The following is a 20169-nucleotide window of genomic DNA, read 5'->3' as shown; positions in this document are numbered from 1 at the left end:
GAACATCCAAGTGGTTGGACACCATTCCTTCCCCCCCCCCCCATCCCATTCCAGATCCTTATCCTGATCCCCTTACAAGTGCTATATAGTCATAATGGCTTGGTGTTTTCCCCCCTGACAATTCCTTTTCTCTCCTGCTTGCGCTTCAAAATGAACGTCTGAGGGTTTTGGAGTCAGGGCGGGGTTTAGCTCAGGGTGTGGCTAGGCCTTCTCTGAGGGTGGCTCCTTCCACTTCAGGCACAGAGGCAGTTGAGCTGCCAAGGTTTCAGAGTTTTCTTATTTCAAACTAGCTCCTTTTTCTGAAACCTTTCCCCTGTACTCTGCTGTGCTGTCCCAGGCAGTGAGTGTGGGCTCCGACTCTGCCCCGACCTTTCACGTCTGGCTTCCAAGGACTGTGAGGGGGAGTCCAATAGGGATCCATGGATTCTCTTTGACCCCAACTGGTCCATTGTTCCTTCCTATTAGGACTATTTGCTTCAGGGGAAGGGAGTTTTCTTACCTCCCTCCTTGTATGATTTTTATCTTTATTTGGCTTGCCTCAAGCTTTGCTTTCTGCAGCCTCATAGTGATAACTTGTGGACTCGAACACACTTGGCTTCATTTATGCATTTCTTGCTCTTATGGGGCTTTTTTCTGACTAGCTCTGTGAGGACGTTGATTTGCACAGCTCGGGGGTTGAGTGTGGGTGCATTGTTGCCTGCCATGGTGGCTTCAGCAGCTTTACCCACGCTGTATGCATCTGTGTTTAATGACCATAATTTTCCATCTTCTTTACGTTGTAATTTACTAACATTCCAGAGTACTACTTCCATCTGTTTAGCTCCATTTAGGGCAATTCTTAAATTGGTTGAGAGAAGTACAGCCTTTGACATGATTGGGAAAGTCATTCCACATTCTGGGTCCTTTGATTTGTAGAGTATTTCTAGTTTGGTTAAGGCCACTGTGCTGTGCCAATCGAGAAAACTCGGTCAGTGAGAAACTGCACCAACAGAGAAAACACCTTTTGAATAATTCGTACCCATTCAAAATGCGTGCACGGTAGGTTGTGTACAAAATGGACTCTTGGCCCCTCCAGTAAAGGCAGCCATCTTGGAAAAAATTCCCAGAATGACCTAGGGCTGCTGGCTGGCTTAGTAGTAAGTGAGCAACCATGGGTGGCGCATGTGACTCTGGCTCCCAAACACCAGTCTGACTCTAGGCTCCCAAACACCTGTCTGACTCTATGTTGAAATTCTCTCTCTGCTCTCTGTCGGTTAAATTCAGACCTTATTGTTTGAAGAACATAAGAGTCATGATATTGATGAAGCTAGGTGCAATAAGGACCTAGCACAAAGGTCAGATGCAAGTGATATAGCACCGATGAGGATGACAGAGAGAGCGTATCCAGTTGTAGCTTTGAGCGCTACTCTTGCCCACCCATGCCATCTCCAATTTTTATAGATACATTGATGGCGGTATGTCCACTCACAAGATGAGAGGCGCTGCCCAATAAACTTGCCCCTCGGGGCAAAATTTAAATTTAATTGATGAATCGTTTTCTGGATTCAGTGATGTTGCATCTGATACAAGTAGCATAGATGAACAGTGTTAGCAGTTTCAGTGGTGGTGTTTTCCATAGATATTTTCAAGAATAGCTGAATCTCTTCCAGAATGGCTGAATATCTTTCTTATTGACTAAATCTCTTCCAGAATGACTGAATCTCTTCCAGAGTGACTGAATCTCTTCCAGAATGCCTGAATCTCTTCCAGTGAGGGACCTTACAAAGCGATCTTTTCAAGATTACCTTACAATTTAATCTTTTCCTATAATCTTTTCAAGACTACCTTACACTTCACAAACTTGGCAACATACCACCTACAGGTATTAAAGCCAAGGGTGTATGTGAGTGTGTTACTTGCAAGCACACAGAATGACGAAACAGGAAGTGAAAATCTATCTGTATCTGGTGCAACGAGAGTGGAGTCGCGCTGTGTACCATGGACTGCTTCGTTGATTATCACTCGCTTCAGCAGTACTGCGTGTGTAATACAGTATGTTACTGTGTAAATAGTGTGTGAAACTGTACATATTGTAATTTTAGTGAATTTTTAACAAGTACTTTTGTGACAATAAACATTTATTGTGGAATATTACTGACACATGTATTCCAGTTCCATGGAACATTATGAACGTTCTACTGTATACATATTGTAAAGGACACAAATATGCATCATATATGATAAAAAATAACACAAATAAAACTGTACTGGAAATGTATAGAACAAATAATTGAAAATATATTTGTGGCAAACTCGCGGTGCTTGAATGGCGCATGTGACTGCCTCTGGGAGCTTAATGCATGGGCAACCAGCCCATGACGCCCCTTTCTTCCCGTCCCCCACAGCCAAAGTAAGTGGAATTTTTTAACTTTTTTTTACACTGTACGTGTTCAGGGAAGGGAATTTATCATTTTACACAGATAAAAAGAAAAATTAGCAAACACTTGATTTTATGTACACAGGGGGACTATCACAAGAAACTCGGCGCATCACAGTGGTTAAGGGTCGATCTTTTCCTTTTCTTACCTACCTATTCTTCTGTAGTCACAGACATTATCTTTAGTTGTAAGGCCTTCCACTAACCCAACAATTTTATCTAATACCATTACTTGTGTGGCTGTTTCCAACCTGGAGGTTAATTCCTTTTCTGTGCAACTGAAAATGATTAGGGACTTACTTCTATCAACCATGTTTTGTACCAGATTTGAGTTTGATGCCAGTTCCTTTCTGACTTCCTGTCTGATATCAGTGCATTTCTGGTTGCTGCAGTTTCTGGCTTCCTTAACCGCTTCCTCTAATATTTTTTTCTTTCTATCTGTGCCACTCATGTATACGTTGGTTGTACTTTATATCCTTCTTGGACGTTTCTACACACTATGTAACCACCTCTATCTTTACTGACAAAAGCCCCATTTCTGTTAAATTTCCTTGCTTAACTTATTGTATTCACTATCTTGAGGTTATCTTGAGATGATTTTGGGGCTTTTAGTGTCCCCGTGGCCCGGTGCTCGACCAGGCCTCCACCCCCAGGAAGCAGCCCGTGACAGCTGACTAACACCCAGGTACCTATTTTACTGCTAGGTAACAGGGGCATAGGGTGAAAGAAACTCTGCCCATTGTTTCTCGCCGGCCCCTGGGATCGAACCCAGGACCACAGGATCACAAGTCCCGCGTGCTGTCCGCTCGGCCGATCGGCTCCTAGACTAACATCTAGATTTGATTTAACTTCTTCAAAGGCTAATTTTAATACTTTATTTTCCTCCTCCAGGACTTTTCCTTCATCTTTCCAGAGTTCCTTATCCTTGCATAATTCCTTTATTTGACCTTCTAGAGATGTTACCTTGCTCCTCAAATTCCTATTTCCATATGATATTTTAAAAGTTCTCTATTTTTGCCAAATTCTTGTATAAACCACTCCTGCAAATATTTTCCTCATCAAAGCCATAAAAATCAATCTCGCTTGTGTTGTCCTTCCTCATGTCAGTGGTCATGTTTGTTGTGTCTCCTGTTGTTTTGAACATCAAATGTCTTCACTCACTTTTGCATATTTGTTCTGTTTCAGATATTTTTTACATTGATTATGCCTTTACTTTTCCTGGGACAATATTTATGTGCATCAACTTGTCTTACAATACTTAGTCAACTGGATTTTCCTGGTTCTGGCATTTGTGTACTTCACATTTTTTGTGCCTAAGGTGTGTATACATCTTACCAGTGTGTCAAAGATGTGTATATATCTTACAAATGTGCCAAAGGTGTGTATACATCTTACCAGTGTGCCAAAGGTGTGTATACATCTTACCAGTGTGTCAAAGGCAGTCCGTCTAATTACCCAAAGCTACTCAAATCTACTCAAAGCTACCCAAAGCTTCCTAGTTTTATGTAATTAATGAAGAAATATGATATATTTACTCACTATAACATTGGTGCTGAAGGTAGAACATGAAAAAACATATTTTTACTCAGAAATAATATAAGTTTATAACGAAATTAGATGAAACCAAGTGGCATGAGAGGGCATAGGAAGTCAATGATCCAAACGACAATGTTGTGGAGCGACTTATCCAAGATATATTGTTGCTTACAGGTTATATTAACTTAGGTTTGGATAGTTCAGGTTTAGTTAGGTTAGGTTAGGTTTTGTTAAGTTAGGTTTGGTTAGGTTATGTTTGGGTAGGTTGGTTAGGTTAGGTAGGTACAAAAGGCTGATATGCCAGTAAACACTCTGCAAACAATAATGTGTCTTTGATAAGTTGCTCCACAACATTGTCGCTTGGACCATCACCTTGCTTTGGTGTCACCGGCAGCTTATTTTCATCTAATTTTGTTATGAAATGATACTTTTCAGAGTAAAAATATGTTTTTCCATGTTCTACATTCAGCACCAAAATTATAATGAATAAATATATCATATTTATTCATTACTAATGTAATATTAGGAAGCTTTGAGTAGCTTTGAGTAGCTTTTGGTAATTAGAGGGACCCTGTCAATGGTGTGTACACATCTTACCAGTGTGTCAAAGATGTATATACATCTTACCAGTGTACCAAAGGTGTGTATACATCTTACCAGTGTGTCAAAGGTATGTATATATCTTACAAGTGTACCAAAGGTGTGTATACATTGTACCAGTGTGTCAAAGGTGTATATATATCTTACAAGTGTACCAAAGGTGTGTATACATCTTACCAATGTGCCAAAGGTGTGTGTGTGCAGCTTACAAGTATGTTAAAAGTGTATGTGTACTTACGAGTGTCCTAAAAGTGTGTGTAACTTATGAGTGTCCCAAAAGTGTGTGTAACTTATGGGTGTCCCAAAAGTGTGTGTAACTTATAAGTGTCCCAAAAGTGTGTGTAACTTATAGGTGTCCCAAAAGTGTATATAACTTATGAGTGTCCCAAAAAGTGTGTTTAACTTATGGATGTCCCAAAAGTGTGTGTAACTTACAAGTGTCCTAAAAGTGTGTGTAACTTACGAGTGTCCCAAAAGTTTGTGTAACTTATGAGTGTCCCAAAAGTGTGTGTAACTTATAGGTGTCCCAAAAGTGTATATAACTTATGAGTGTCCCAAAAAGTGTGTGTAACTTATGGATGTCCCAAAAGTGTGTGTAACTTACAAGTGTCCTAAAAGTGTGTGTAACTTACGAGTATCCCAAAAGTTTGTGTAACTTATGAGTGTCCCAAAAGTGTGTGTAACTTACAAGTGTCCCAAAAGTGTGTGTAACTTACGAATGTCCCAAAAGTGTGTGTAACTTACAAGTGTCTCAAAAGTGTGTGTAACTTATGAGTATCCCAAAAGTGTGTGTAACTTATGGGTGTCCCAAAAGTGTGTGTAACTTACAAGTGTCTCAAAAGTGTGTGCAACTTATGAGTATCCCAAAAGTGTGTGTAACTTATGGGTGTCCCAAAAGTGTGTGTAATGTATGGGTGTCCCAAAAGTGTGTGTAACTTATGAGTGTCCCAAAAGTGTGCGCAACTTACGAGTGTGCCGAAGAACACAGTCTCCATATTGGACTGCTGCGTTCGAGTACTAAGACGCGGAGAGCTCCAAGACTTGCCACTCCGACCTCCACTAGAAAGTTTAATCCATGAGTTACTAAAATGATAAAGGAAAAATATTTTTCAACTGAAAAATGCAAGCAAAATCTATGGAAATAATGAAGACAAATAGGTATCAAATACAGTATGCTGTACAAAATGAACTGAGTATACTTTTTCTTTCTTTTTAATTACAATATTATAAATATTTATTAGTGGTCAACACTGTCATAATATGGGAATAAAGGGCTAATGCTATTCTACAAATTTAATCAAAGTGTTCATCAAAAGGGCAATATTATAAAAAAATTACTAATGGATATAATATTGGCAAAACAGCTAGAATAATATTAAATACCACTGTTCACTGATTTACCATCAAAGGTTGTATTGTATATAGTAACTAAAGAAAAATAATTGACACTCATATCAAATAAGATTTTCAGCATAAACCTAATTTAGTTATGCTTGTGCCATATGCTGAGCTCATTATCTTTCACATAATGAATAACAAAATTGACTGCAATGAACATAAAAAAATTGTCACATTTTTGGAGATTTATCACAATATCGAGATAATACAAGAAGTAAAATGCTTTATTCAAAACACTGTAGACGAATCTAAATGGCAGAAAAACTCAACAGTTACTAAATTTGGTTACTGTTAAGAGTTTGGCTGAAAATTATTTGTTAATCCACTAAACTCTTAAAATTTAGGTATTTAATTAAAAGGCTTAGGGGTTGGGAGGAACATTAACTATGATTGTGGAGAGCTGAATGTTACTGAAGCAAACTAAAGAAATGGTGGAAGGCCACTTCAGGTGGGAGCACACGCAGCTGACGCCAATATGGTCGACCGTGCCAACTCTGATTAGGTAAGAAACTGTGCAAGTCTGAAAAGATGAAATACTGCACATCTACCAAGGGCAATAATTAATATAGTAATGAAAACCACAACAGCCATAAAATGATTAAATATTGTGGATATATGGGAGAAAACCTACATCCCTAAACTTCTCAAGTGCACAATATTTATTTGTTGATTCATCAAATCATCATTTTGTGATTTTTATTGTACATCAATAATGTTTGTTGATCAGCAAATCATCTCAATGGTCTTTCATGTTTATGCACATACTTAATCAAATACCAACTGAAGTCTAACAGTTAATAAACATGGGGACCACAAAATTGAACAATATACTAAACTCCAAGTTGAAAAAAAGATGACTTTTTAACACTTTCACTGCCCCAGTGGGAGACCCGCTGCACACCTCAGGGTAGGCCAAGCGGTGCACGTTAACTCACCATCACCCACAAATGTTTATTCTCGTTTTAGCTTTCAGACCTCAATTTTTGTGATACGTTGTTCAATTTGGTATAAAAAATTTTGCAATAGACTGTTCTAAAGGAATATGTGCATATAAGAACAAATAAGTCTCTCTTTCCTATTCTTTAGACTCGCTGCGCACTGCAAGGTAGGCCGAGAGCTAACCACCACACAAAAATGTTATACGCCTTTCAGTTTTCTGACCTCAATTTTTGTACTACATTATTCAATATAATATCAAATTGTTTGTAATAGAATGCTCTAAAGGAATATGCGCATATAAGAACATATAAGTCTCACTTTCCTATACTTAAGATCTGCTGCACACTGTAAGGTAGACCCAGAGCTTGCCACCATCCCAATGTTTATCTTTTCAGCTTTCTCACCACAGTTAACATGTTAAGTTATTCAATTTGGTATCAAATTGTTCGCAATAGAATGCTGTAAAGGGATATTTGCATATAAGAACATATAAGTCTCACTTCTTTATACTTTAGACTTGCCGTACAGTGCAAGGTAGCCCCGAGAGCTTCCACCACACAAATTTTTTTATACTCTTTTCAGCTTTCTGACCTCAATTTCTGTGCTACATCGTTCAATTTGGTATCAAAGTGTTTGCAATAGAATGCTGTAAAGGGATATTTGCATATAAGAACATATAAGTCTCTCACTTTCTTATACTTTAGACCCGCCGTGCACTGCAAGGTAGCCCGAGCATTGCCCAAGAGCTCACGACTCCAATGTTTATTCTGTTTTCGGCTTTTTCACTTCAATTATTCATGCTTTTTCACTTCAATTATTCATGCTATGTCATTCAATTTGGTATCAAATTACTCACAGTAGAATGCTGTAATGGGATATTTGCATATAAGAACATATAAGTCTCGCTTTTCTATACTTTCAATGAAAGCCCAATAACTTTTCCCTCATACATGTTTCATTCAATGCTTTAGTCATGGATTGGCTCTGTTCTTGATCAGTATCCATCTGGAAGTCAATTTGCAGTGTTTATAAAGCTGGTAACAACAAAACCTGAGATAAAATAACCAGAATGAGGAAACCTTTTGACTCGAGGGGCTGTCACTGTCACGAGTGAGGTCACGAGCGAGGTTACGAAAACAGTGAGCCTCCAATATGGATGGGCGCTCACATGACGGGGTCAGGATGCCATGTGGGGGTATGCAGAGAATGGGCAGAAGTTGGTGAGCATTTTAATTCTTAAGCTGCAAAGGGGTCCTAAGGAGATTTACACCCCTGTGCACAAGAGAAAAAAATTCAAATTTTTTTTCGTTTTCTAAAAATGTTAATTTGTGTTCCCTGAGCATGGGGGAAAAAAATCATAGGTGACATAGTTTGGGTGCAATATGCCGAGGAAGTGTGGCAAAATGTGGGCGTTGACAGAGCGGTCGTTAGAGGTGATGAACGTCACCCGAGCTGTCAGGTGGGAGTTACCACAAAGATATTAGTACCGGTCACGAGTATTAGTACCGACGGGAGCCAGTCGGTCGAGCGGACAGCACGCGGGACTTGTGATCCTGTGGTCCTGGGTTCGATCCCAGGCGCCGGCGAGAAACAATGGGCAGAGTTTCTTTCACCCTATGCCCCTGTTACCTAGCAGTAAAATAGGTACCTGGGTGTTAGTCAGCTGTCATGGGCTGCTTCCTGGGGGTGGAGGCCTGGTCGAGGACCGGGCTGCGGGGACACTAAAAGCCCAGAAATCATCTCAAGAAGATAACCTTATTATTTAAATGTCTCTGATTGATTTTTTTTAGTTTTTGCAGTAATATTATTCAATAGTGTCTAGTGTGACAGATTTATATAATAAAATGTGTGAATCATCGCTATACTCAAAAGTATGGTGTTCATATTAGTGATTCAATTATTATGTTCATAAAACAGTAAAGAAATAGTTTTGCTGTTATTACACTATGTACACAAGTTATATATAAGTATCTACATGTTTTGTTCACCACAACTGTTCAACTAAGCTGATATAGTTAGTTCAGGCACTAAGAGACGTCGCTACATACAGTCAGCTGGCGGCTGCGTCCCTCACTCATTCAAGGTCAGGTGCACTAAAATTTCTCCCTCAACAATATTGTTTGTAGTGTTATTACATTATATACACACATTATATATAAGTATTTACATGTTTTGTTCACCACAAATGTACAACTAAGCTAATATAGTTAGTTCAGGCACTAAGAGACGTCGCTACACACAGTCAGCTGGTGGCTGCCACCCTCACTCAGTCAAGGTCAGGCGCATTAAAATTTCTCCCCCAATACTGTTTGTAGTGTTATTACCCTATATACACACACATTATATATTATATATAAGTATCTACATGTTGTATGCACTGTATCTGTACACCTAAGCTTGTAGGGTGCCCAAAGAGCATAGTAGCCACCCTCTACACAGCTAGACAAGTCATGCAGACAACGCCACCTCCATCACCCAAATGGCTCCTCCCAACATAATCCTTTTGCTGTTATTACACTAATACAGACATTATATATATAAGTATCTACATTTGTGTTCACCATAGAGAACCACTGAGCTGGTATGGTGAATGCAGACAATAACAGGTGGCCACACAGTCAGTAAATGATGCTATCTATCTCCCTCCCTCCCTCCCTCCCTCAGCATTACTCTTCCCAGACAGCGCTAATTCAGGGTCATCTGTAATACTGTCATCGCTAAATAATAGCAGTTACATATTTATTTTGACATTTTTAGGCGATGCTGTGGTCACAAGCTGAACAGCAATGTTGTTTGCTCATGCTGCATGCGCCAGCCTTGGTTGCTCCCACAGTACTGTGGCTCTCACACCGGAGAATATTGCCCACGATTTTTTTTAAACATGGCGTCTGTTTACAAGAGCCCTGAGGAAGCTGATGTGAACCCCATGTAGCCGCGGGCCATTTGAATCGTGCTCGGCACCCAATTACATATATATACGCCATGCACATGATGGAACATGTTACTCATGGAGTATATATACGCCATGCACAGTTTAAGGATTAAAACAAGTCCCATAGAATTCGGACAATAAATGGTATTTCTACAAATTTTTAGAAATGATTGATGCCGTTTGCGACATTGGGCATACTCCATATTTTGGTCTTATGATGTTAACAACGTCATCAGGCAGCGAAAGCGTTAAATATTGTTTACTAATAGACTAAAAAATTTGGCAGTGCATGAACACATCTGGATTCATGACTTCAACAGACACCAAGTCTTCACGTCAGTGTACAGTTTTTGGTTCTACAGTAAAGACCACAATCCAGGAAGTGGTTAATACATTATTGTTATTTTCTTTATTTTCATATTAATTATTAGCTGACAAAATAATTTGGCTTCACACAGCCAAAATTGGTATAAATCTAAAAAATAACAGTGTTGAATGTAATGAAATGTCATTTTCTGGGTGTGCCCCGGAGGCTCCCTGGAGTTTATCGGGCTAATGTACTTTATATTAGACCGGGACATTAGCTATGGAGTTCAGACCTACCAGGGACCAGAGCCGGAACCTGGCCTCTTCAGAGAGGTTTCAGGGAGCAATGGCCCTGGAAAACCCCCTTGTGGTTGGGGGTTTTCCTTATTGGCCATTGACTGGGGTTAGGCACCATGAAAGGAGTGTCCAGAGATCAGAGACTGAGTCAAGGAATGATGACACAAAAGGTCGGACTGAGGGAACGAATTAGGTAACATAGGGGACATCAATGTAGCAGTGCAATCTTTTCTTCAAAAAACTCTCAGCCTTTATAACATCCACTGTCCTATGCTAACAAAACAAGTCACAACCAAAAGGCTAAACAATCCTTGGCTAATAAAGGGAATACTTAAATCCATTAATAAAAAACATGCCCTTGAGAAGAAGTATAGGTTAGGAATCGTCTCCAAAGAATTTTCAAAGAATTTCTCGTTATTGCTATCTAAAATAATTAGAAGAGCCAAAACTAAATACTACGAAGATAAATTTACCCAAACAAAGGGCAACATTAGGAAAACATAGAGCACAATTTCACTAATATTGGGATCAAAGAAGATTTTAAATAACAAACCTATACTCCTGTCCAATAACGATGGTCAGCTTACAGCCTCTGATACTGCTATTGAGTTCAATAGGTTCTTCTCTTCCATTGGGTCATCCCTTGCAAATGATACTCCATCTTCCAGTACTGATGTTCAGGACTATCTTACAGGTAACTATCCACAGTCTCTGTACCTAAAGCCTACAAATTCCACTGATGTTAATGAGATAATCCTCTCTCTTTAAACTAAGTCTAGTGCCCTTAGGAGATACCAACTTTAATTTACAAAAAAAACTCCAGATCTTTAGCCCCTGCTATGGCATTGCTCTTCAACAAGTCACTTGAACTCCAAACCTTTCCAGATATAAAAAAAAAAAAAAGCGAGAGTAACCCCTGTGCCACAAATGTGGAGATCTCTTTGATGTTAACAACTACAGACCTATATGAATCCTGCCAAACTTGTCAAAAATATTTGAAAAACTAATCTACAAGCAGCTTTACTCTTATCTAGCCAAACACAATATACTTAGCTCTTGTCAATATGGCTTCAGACTCAAAAAAAGCACTAACGATGCACTTATTAGTATCATTAACTTGATACATGCAGCTCTTGATAAAAATAAGTTCCCTGTTGGGTTATTTGTGGACCTGCATAAGGTTTTTGATACTGTCAACCACCAAAACCTTCTTCTTAAATTACATCATTATGGAGTCAGAGGTCACTCCCTGCAATACCTCAAATCTTACCTTACTGACAGGCTCCAGTACGTTTCTGTGAATAATTCAATTTCTCCCACCCTACCCATCAACACTGGTGTTCCTCAGGGCAGCATACTTGGCCCTCTCCTCTTTCTCATCTGCATTAATGACCTTCCAAATGCCTCTCAACACCTCAAACCAATTCTATTTGCTGACGACACAACCTTCATTTACTCCAGTCCTGACCCCCTTGCTCTAAATGTCACAGTGAATACTGAGCTAAATAAAGTCCATCTTTGGCTAACTGCCAACAAACTCACCTTCAACATTGACAAAACTTTTTATATTCTGCTTGGCAATAAATCCTCAAATGACATTTGAATTTGATTTTTTTTTTAATGAAGGTGTGCCCAAATATCGAGAAAAGACCCAGGCGCCAAAAAACCAGCGTTGAATGTAATGAAACGCCATTTTCTGGGTGAGCCCCGGAGGCTCCCTGGATCTTATCGGGCTAATGTATGTTATGTTAGACCGGGACATTAGCTATGGAGTTCAGACCTACCAGGGACCAGCGCCAGAACCTGGCCCCTTCAGAGAGGTTTCAGGGAGCAATGGCCCTGGAAAACCCCATATGGTTGGGGGTTTTCCTTATCTGCCATCGACCGGGGTTAGGCACCCAGAAAGGTAGGCGTAACAAAACAAACCTCACATGGTAAAAAAAAAAACTACAAAAACCGAACAGAGAGGTAGAAAACTCCCTACAATCCCAAGGAAAACAATCAAACAATCAATTTACTGCCGCGCCGGTTGTCCGCTCAGCCCTCCCCTCCCCGGGAGGGGGAGGGGGGGGGGGCCCCGGACCTCACCACGCCGGCTGCCGTCAGTTCGGAAACTAGGCTTCAACCAACGCGAAAAATCCCGCCGACCGGATGGGAGGAAGGGTATCCAGGGAGCCTCCGGGGCTCACCCAGAAAATGGCGTTTCATTACATTCAACGCTGGTTTTCTGTGGGGAGCCCCTACGGCTCCCTGGAGCTACATACCCAAAGAGAAGGAAAAATGGGACTTACCCGGGAGGCGGCGGCCACAAACTCCTCAACTCGAAGTCAAGACAACTGGCTGCAACCTGCGACCCAAAGCAACACAAGAACGACGAGGAGCAGGGACGTTCACCAAATAACGGGCGGCCAGGACCCTGTTCGACTTCCAAAATCCACGCGCCCGAATATGAGCCCAAGACATATTACCAAACACGGCAGCCAAAGCCGCAAACTTCCTAACGTCATGGGCGCGAGGATAGACCGCAGGCTGGCTAGACTTAATAACCCTGCGGACAACCTGGGAGACCCGAGCCCTGGAACAGGGAATGAGGGAAACCGGATCAACCCAAAGCGCATCCCCAGCCACTCCGGCTGAAGCGCGCAGGTAACGGTGAAGTGCAGCAACAGGACACAACACATGATGCACCCCCGGCCGAACCAACCAAGCATTAATGACCCACGGACCCCTCCGGAAAGCAGCCGTCTCATTCTTCGCCAGAAAGGATGGAGAAGGCTGCAAACGGACAAACCGACCCCCAGGACCAAAAGAGCAGAAACCCCTCCGCCGGAGGAGAGCATGAAGCTCCCCTGATCGGCCCCCAGAGGCCAATGCCAACAAAAACAAAGCCTTGGAAAAACAATCAGGAACCGAAGGGGCCACCACAAACCGAGGAGAGGAAAGATAGGAGAGCACCCTGTCCAAGGACCAGGACGGCTCAGGCGGCGCATGAGCAGGCCGGAGGTGAAACATAGCACGGGAAAGCTTACGAAACGGGGCGGATGTGACGTCCACCCCGAAAGCGAGCTTGAGCGGCTCCGCCAGCGCCGCACGATACGAGGCGACAGTATTAGGCATCAAATGACGGTCCTGAAAAAGCCAAGTAAGAAAGGACAAAACAACCCGATCCGAAAGAAAAGACAACCGACGAAGAGTCAGAAAATGGCGAAAGGAACGCCAGGAAACTTCATACTGTCGCCTAGACGAAGCTCTCAGGTGGGACACCATCAAAGAAGCCACCTGATCACCATAGAAATGGTGATACACCCGCGTCAAAAAGACCAGACGTGAAGAGCAGAGGAAAAGGTCGAACCAGCCCCGTACCGGATCGGGCCGACCTGCTGAAAGAGGCGGAGCCGCGGGAAACGTCCCGGGTTCGGGCACCGAGCCAAAAGCACCAGAAACCAAGGCTGGGCCGGCCACCAAGGGGCCACGAGGACTACTCTCCCCGGGAATGTCTCTAACCGAACCAGAACCCGAAGCAACAGCTGGACCAGAGGAAAGAGGTACAGATAACCCCACCTCGACCAGTCCTGCCGAAAGGCATCCTACCGCGAACGCCTCGCAGTCGGGGAAGGGCGTCACATATATAGGGAGACGCCGGGACCACGCCGACGCGAAGAGGTCCACATCTGGGAGACCGTACGTCTGGCAGATCCAACGAAACGAATCGTCGTCGACCGTCCATTCCGTGGACAGGGGAAGGAAGCGAGACAGACCGTCCTCCAGAACGTTTGACACTCCCCGGACGTGAACCGCACGAAGAGCCAAACCCCGAGAATCCAGCAGACGAACCACTCAAAGGGACCAACCCCAAAGAGCCAAGGACCGAAGAGAACCCCCGCGGTTCAGGCAATGAACCACCGGAGAACAGTCCGAATGGAGGCGAATGGTCGATCCCCGAGCGACCCGAATCCTCCGAAGCGCGAACCAGACAGCCGCGAACTCCCGAACCGTCCTGTGAGCCCGATGGAAGGACGGACCCCACTGTCCCTGGCCTGCCTGGTGAGCACTGGTCACAAAGCCCCAGCCGAGAGACGACGCGTCCGTGAACACATCGAGCGAGGGCTCGGGAAGGCGCCAAGGCACCGAACCCCGAAAAATCCGAAGAGGAAGACGGTGACGCAGCAACCGACATAAGACCCCCGGAGGGCGAACCCAACGATCGCGAGAGAGGCGGAAAGGACGTCCCCGAAGGAACCAAAACAGACGCCGAAGCCAAACCCGACCCGGCGGGTAGATTAGCATGGCGAAGTTCAGACTCCCGCACAACCGCTCGAGCAGCCGCCGAGTGACCCGGGACCCCCTCAGAAACAGCAAACGGCGGTCCCGCAGCCGCCGCAACGCCACCGGAGGGAGAGACAAGGAAGCGGTCCGAGAATCCCAAACAAGACCCAGCCAGGTCCGAACCTGGGACGGAACCAGATGGGACTTCCTCCAGTTCACCAGGAACCCGAACCTGGCGAGCTGGGAAAGAACCAAATCCCTGGCGAGCAGACAAGCTGACCGACTGGGAGCCCACACCAGCCAGTCGTCGAGGTAGGCCAAAACCTGAATCCCTAGAAGACGCAGACGGGTCACCACAACTCGGGTCAGACGCGTGAAAACGTGAGGTGCCAGATTCAGGCCAAAAGGTAGGCATCGAAAACGGTAAGCGCGACGCCCTACCACGAAGCCTAACCAGTCCTTGAACCCCGGATGAATAGGAACGTGCCAATACGCGTCCTTGAGGTCCAGGGACACCATCCAGGCACCCGGCTCCAATAGAAGCCGGACCTGAGACAGAGTAGTCATCCGAAAGGAGGGGCAAGGAATCCAGGGGTTCAGACGGGACAAGTCCAGAATGAACCTCAGATCCGCACAGTCCCGTTTCGGCACTGGAAACAGGCGGGAAACCCACCTGAGGGACGTAGTCGGTACGACCACGCCCAAGCGCACCCACTCCAAGATGACTTGACGAAGCGCAGGAGAAGAGACCTGCCCTGTTAGCCCCGAACCCCCCAAAGGAGGACGAGGCGCCCAACGCCACCGCAGGCCGGATGACACGACCGAAAAGGCCCACAAATCGTGGGACCAAGCGTGGGCAAACAGAGCGAGCCTCCCCCCCATCGCCCCGTCAACGGGGCAAACCTCGAAAGGGCCGACGCCCCTGACGAGACCCCAACCGTCGAACAGGGCGAACACTGCGCCGCCCAGACGACGCTGGCCCCGAAGGGAACAACGGCTCAGAAACTGGCACCAAAGGCCCACCTCGACCAGCGGAACCCGAAACCCTGGCACGGACCCCTCCGAAACTGCCGAGAACGACTGCTCCGGAGAATCAACAAGTCCGCCATAGGACGACAACTAGCCGAAGCCGCATGCAGAAACTGGGACACTGCAGACTCTGCAAACAGCAACGGACAAAAAGGAGACGAAAACCTAAGAGCCAGGGCCCAAGCGGATTCCAAAGAGAGGGCGAGCACAGCCTGACGGCACGCGAGGCGAGAAGCAAAAAACAGAGACACCGCTTCCTTCAGGATGGGCGCAAAGAGCTTCAACAGTGCAGCCGACGCCCTAGCTGCCGAAGAAAGCGCCCCGGACGAAGGCCCTTCACTCAACGCTCCCACATCCTCCTCGAGCCAAGTAGAAGAGAGCTCGAGAAGGGAAAAGAAACGCAAGACCGAAGCCAAATGCCCACGGGAGCGCAACTCCTCCGCAACCAAGGAAGCCGAAAGCTGAGGAACCTGCACGTGAAGCTGGAAAAGGCCAACATCCTGAGAAAGCACAGGAGCGAATAAGCACGCATTAAGGTGCTCAAACTCGCCCCCCAGGTAAACCTGCATAAAAGTAGCAGTCTCCTGCCAATCAAGCGTGCGGGTCCGACAGAACCTATGCCACGCCCCCAACGAGAAGAAAGGGCAGTCTGCCAGCCAGGAAGACCCCGGAACCTCCAAACGCACCCAAAAACGGGAAGAAGAACCGAACTCAAACGAGGACGGATCCATTGGGGAGGCATAACCCGGGTCTCGCAAGAGGTATGCAGCAAGAGCTTCCCGTGCCACCTTCGCGGAGAGACGGGAAGTAGAAAACCCCTGTAAAGACGGAGCCGAGGTACCCAAAGGCGCCCGGAACCGAACCCAGGGAGGAGCCGAACCCAAATCATACTCATACAGGGAGGGAGGGTAAGAAAACCCCTCCCCCTGCAACAATAAACCCCGTGGGGAAGGCAAAAGCACCCAAGCTGGGTCACAGGGGGCCCAAGGCCCCCAGGCCGACTCCTCCCCAGCCCCAGGATCCCCTACGTCGGGACCCGGGGCAGAGCCGTCCTCCAAACCCTCTACCCCTGAAGAAAAGGTAGAGTCCAAGGGAAAGGCAGACAAGGGGGCCTGCTGGTGGGACCCAGAAGCCTCGGCAGGAGGAACTGGCTCAAATGCCTCCGTCCCCGACCCGGATGGGGCAGCCCGAGTCTCCCCACCAACTAAATCCTGTGCCAAGGCCGAAAACCGCATACGTTTCGGAGCCGGACACAGGGGGGGAGGTGCAGGAAGAACCACAGGGGAAGGACCAGAGGGCGTAGGAGTCAAAGTCATAGCAACCAACGCCCCCAGGTCAGGGTCCCTAAAGCCAAAATGGGGCAGCCTCGGGGCATCCAGGCGGGAAACCGACCTAGCGCGTTGCAATAACCTAAATCTAACATGCAATGCTGATGCTGCCTGTACTCTAATAGGAACATCCTCAGAGTAAAACCTGAGCACAAGCAGAGAACAGGACTCGCAAGACTCCGGGTCAAAGGTGTCATTGACCCAACAGGCAGCATGACGGAGGCAAAACAGGTGACTGTCACCCTGAGACAAGGGCACACTACAACCTTCAAACCCGCACAAGGCAGGCTGGAACTCGGGAGACGCATCCATGGGTCCCCGAGTCCCGACAGGGGTTTCCAGGGCCCGTAGGGTAGCAACTACGGGAAGCCCGGGCAAGGTGTTGCTAACCGGGTAAGAAACCCAAACAAAACATGGGTAAACGATAATACTGAAAACCCTTGGGACGTGTACAAGCATGGGGGCCTAGCAGAGGGCCACCAAAACAATACCAGGGGAACTATGGGCCCACGAGGCAGCACCTCCACCAGGCAACCAAAAACAAAACAAAAGAAAAACCCCGCAAAAGTACACCGTCCCCAGAGCAACAGGAACCGGTCGCCGCTTAGGTGGCAGGCCACGCAACACCTTGACGCCCTAACCAGCACAAAACCACTCCCTACCCAAGGCCAAACAAGGGCCCCCAAGCCCCAGCTGGCCCCAAGGGCGAGGCAAATGCCGAGCAGCAAAAACCTCTACGGAAGCGGTTCCTGAACGCCCCAGAGAAGATAACCCTGACACGCAAGGGCAGTTCTCACAGGGCGCCTAGGGAAGGAAGCCCTAGGCGCATGCAGCCCCAGCACTGATGAAGTACTCCTGGCCACCGCACACCACAACAACAGCAGAGAATGCCACACGAGGCAAACACCGCCAAGGAATTTGAGGCCAGAGAAGCGTCTATCCCGGTTGACACTAGCTTGCGAACTGACGGCAGCCGGCGTGGTGAGGTCCGGGTCCCCCCCCCCTCCCCCTCCCGGGGAGGGGAGGGCTGCGCGGACGACCGGCGCGGCAGTAAATTGATTGTTTGATTGTTTTCCTTGGGATTGTAGGGAGTTTTCTACCTCTCTGTTCGGTTTTTGTAGTTTTTTTTTTACCATGTGGGGTTTGTTTTGTTACGCCTACCTTTCTGGGTGCCTAACCCCGGTCGATGGCAGATAAGGAAAACCCCCAACCATATGGGGTTTTCCAGGGCCATTGCTCCCTGAAACCTCTCTGAAGGGGCCAGGTTCTGGCGCTGGTCCCTGGTAGGTCTGAACTCCATAGCTAATGTCCCGGTCTAACATAACATACATTAGCCCGATAAGCTCCAGGGAGCCGTAGGGGCTCCCCACAGAAAACTAAACAAAAAGCTCCGAAAATTGGGGCAGTGCCCCACAGTACAGCTAAGAACAAGATACATGGACAAAGTAAAGTCACTGTAAGACACACGCAAAGTGTCCAAGCAAAACACACAACACCTAATACCCCTGTTAGGCGCCATTGATGCTACCCTGGCAAGTGGGGAATTGACAGGATAGACAAGGATGAATTACTTAACATGGGTGGTACACGCACAAGGAGACACAGGTGGAAGCTGATGACTCAAATGAGCCACAGAGACATTAGAAATAACTTCTTCAGTGCCAGAGTAGTTAGTAAATGGAATGCACTATGAAGGGATGTGGTGGAGGAAGACTCCATACACAGTTTCAAATATAGATAAAATAGAGCCCAAGAGGCTCAGGAATTTGTACACCAGTTGATTGACAGTTGAGAGGCGGGATCAAAGAGCCAGAGCTCAACCCCCTGTAAGGATAACTCGGTGAGTACAACGAGCGGAGTACCCCACCAAAAAGCAAGAACCAGCACCTGACCAACAGAGATGCCAGACAGTACAATCTCACCTGCAGAACAGAGACACCACTGTGTCACAACACAGCTGAGCCGTGTAATGTAACAGGAGCATCCCTAGTGGAGAATGCCTAAAGAAAAGAACTAGAAGATCGCTCCATACATAAAATCCAGAACACCCCGAATCCAGGGGGTTATGACTGGAGATAAGAAGAATGAGAACGGCGTAGAATTCACGAGAAAGGACGAGTCACACCAACACGTGTACACTGCCCAAAACAAAAACAAACCTCCCCAGCCCCTGCGCCTGAGGACCGAACCACACATCCATCTTCCAGGGAGGGCGCCAGCAAGGCATACGGAATGAAGAATATGAACGGTATGACAGGAAGGAGAGAGAATGTGAAGACTAAATAATGAATGAAGACTAAAATGAAATCAAAAGACGACAAGAAGCACGGAAGAGGACCTACAAGTCCGAAAAAGGACTAGAGGAAACCTCACCAAAAGTCAACCGACATTCCAATAATATTGGAAGTATCGAAGAGTTCCGCAACCAATGAGAACCGTGAGAAGCAAGCGCAAATGCACGGAGGCACACATGGCCCAAAGAAACCCCTGACCAAGGGACACGCAGGGATCCCAATATGAAGGGAACCTTTATGCGACATAATCGCAAAAAGGAGAGGAAAGGGGAGAAAAGCACCCCCCAGGAATGATGGAACTGATGGACCCAACGGGACATGGAACCGAACCCGGGGAGGGGTAGAACCGAAACCAACACGAACGCAGAGGGGGAAGGAAAAACCCCCACTCTGAGGAACTTCAAGCCCCGCTCCAAGGGTACAAAAACCCAAACGGGGAAAAACAGGGCCTAGGCCCCCCAGGCAACCCCTCCCCAACCCCGGGAACCTTTACGGCAAGACCCAGGGTCGAGTTGTTCCCCCAAAGGCCCAGCTCACAAGTAAAAGCCGGGGCTTTTGCTTGTGGGACTCCCACAAATAAAGGTTTTACTTGTCAGAGTTTTACCTGATGACTCCCCCAACCTGGCAAAAACAAAAACAAAAGAAAAACCCCACAAGAGGACAAAGTACCCAGGTGGAACAGAGCCTGTCGCTGTTATTGGTGAAAATTAGCTGTGCAGTACCCCGCGCCCCTACCAGTGACGAAAACTACCTCCTACCCAGAGACAAACAAGGGCAACAAAACCCCAGCTGACTCCAAGGGTGGCCAAGTACCGAGCAGTAAAGGAC

The 20169-nt window shown here is 46.1% G+C and overlaps 1 protein-coding gene across 3 annotated transcripts in view; it reads right to left on the bottom strand.

The window, feature by feature from the left end:
* LOC123758709 (protein FAM135A) overlaps window positions 1-20169 on the bottom strand; it is a 429327-nt gene that overhangs the window by 267275 nt on the left and 141883 nt on the right. For 2 of the 3 annotated variants that reach the window (XM_069328828.1, XM_045743283.2), the window contains one exon: window positions 5521-5611. The exons of the other annotated variant lie outside the window; for it this stretch is intronic. In XM_069328828.1, coding sequence (XP_069184929.1) covers window positions 5521-5611 — 91 coding nt within the window. The remainder of the gene's footprint in view (window positions 1-5520; window positions 5612-20169) is intronic. 3 annotated transcript variants of the gene reach the window in all.

Source organism: Procambarus clarkii, chromosome 22 (assembly GCF_040958095.1).
Source record: "Procambarus clarkii isolate CNS0578487 chromosome 22, FALCON_Pclarkii_2.0, whole genome shotgun sequence".
In the NCBI taxonomy this organism is placed as follows: domain Eukaryota; kingdom Metazoa; phylum Arthropoda; class Malacostraca; order Decapoda; family Cambaridae; genus Procambarus; species Procambarus clarkii.
Note: the sequence above shows the minus strand (reverse complement) of the source record. Positions and strands in the feature narration are given on the sequence as shown.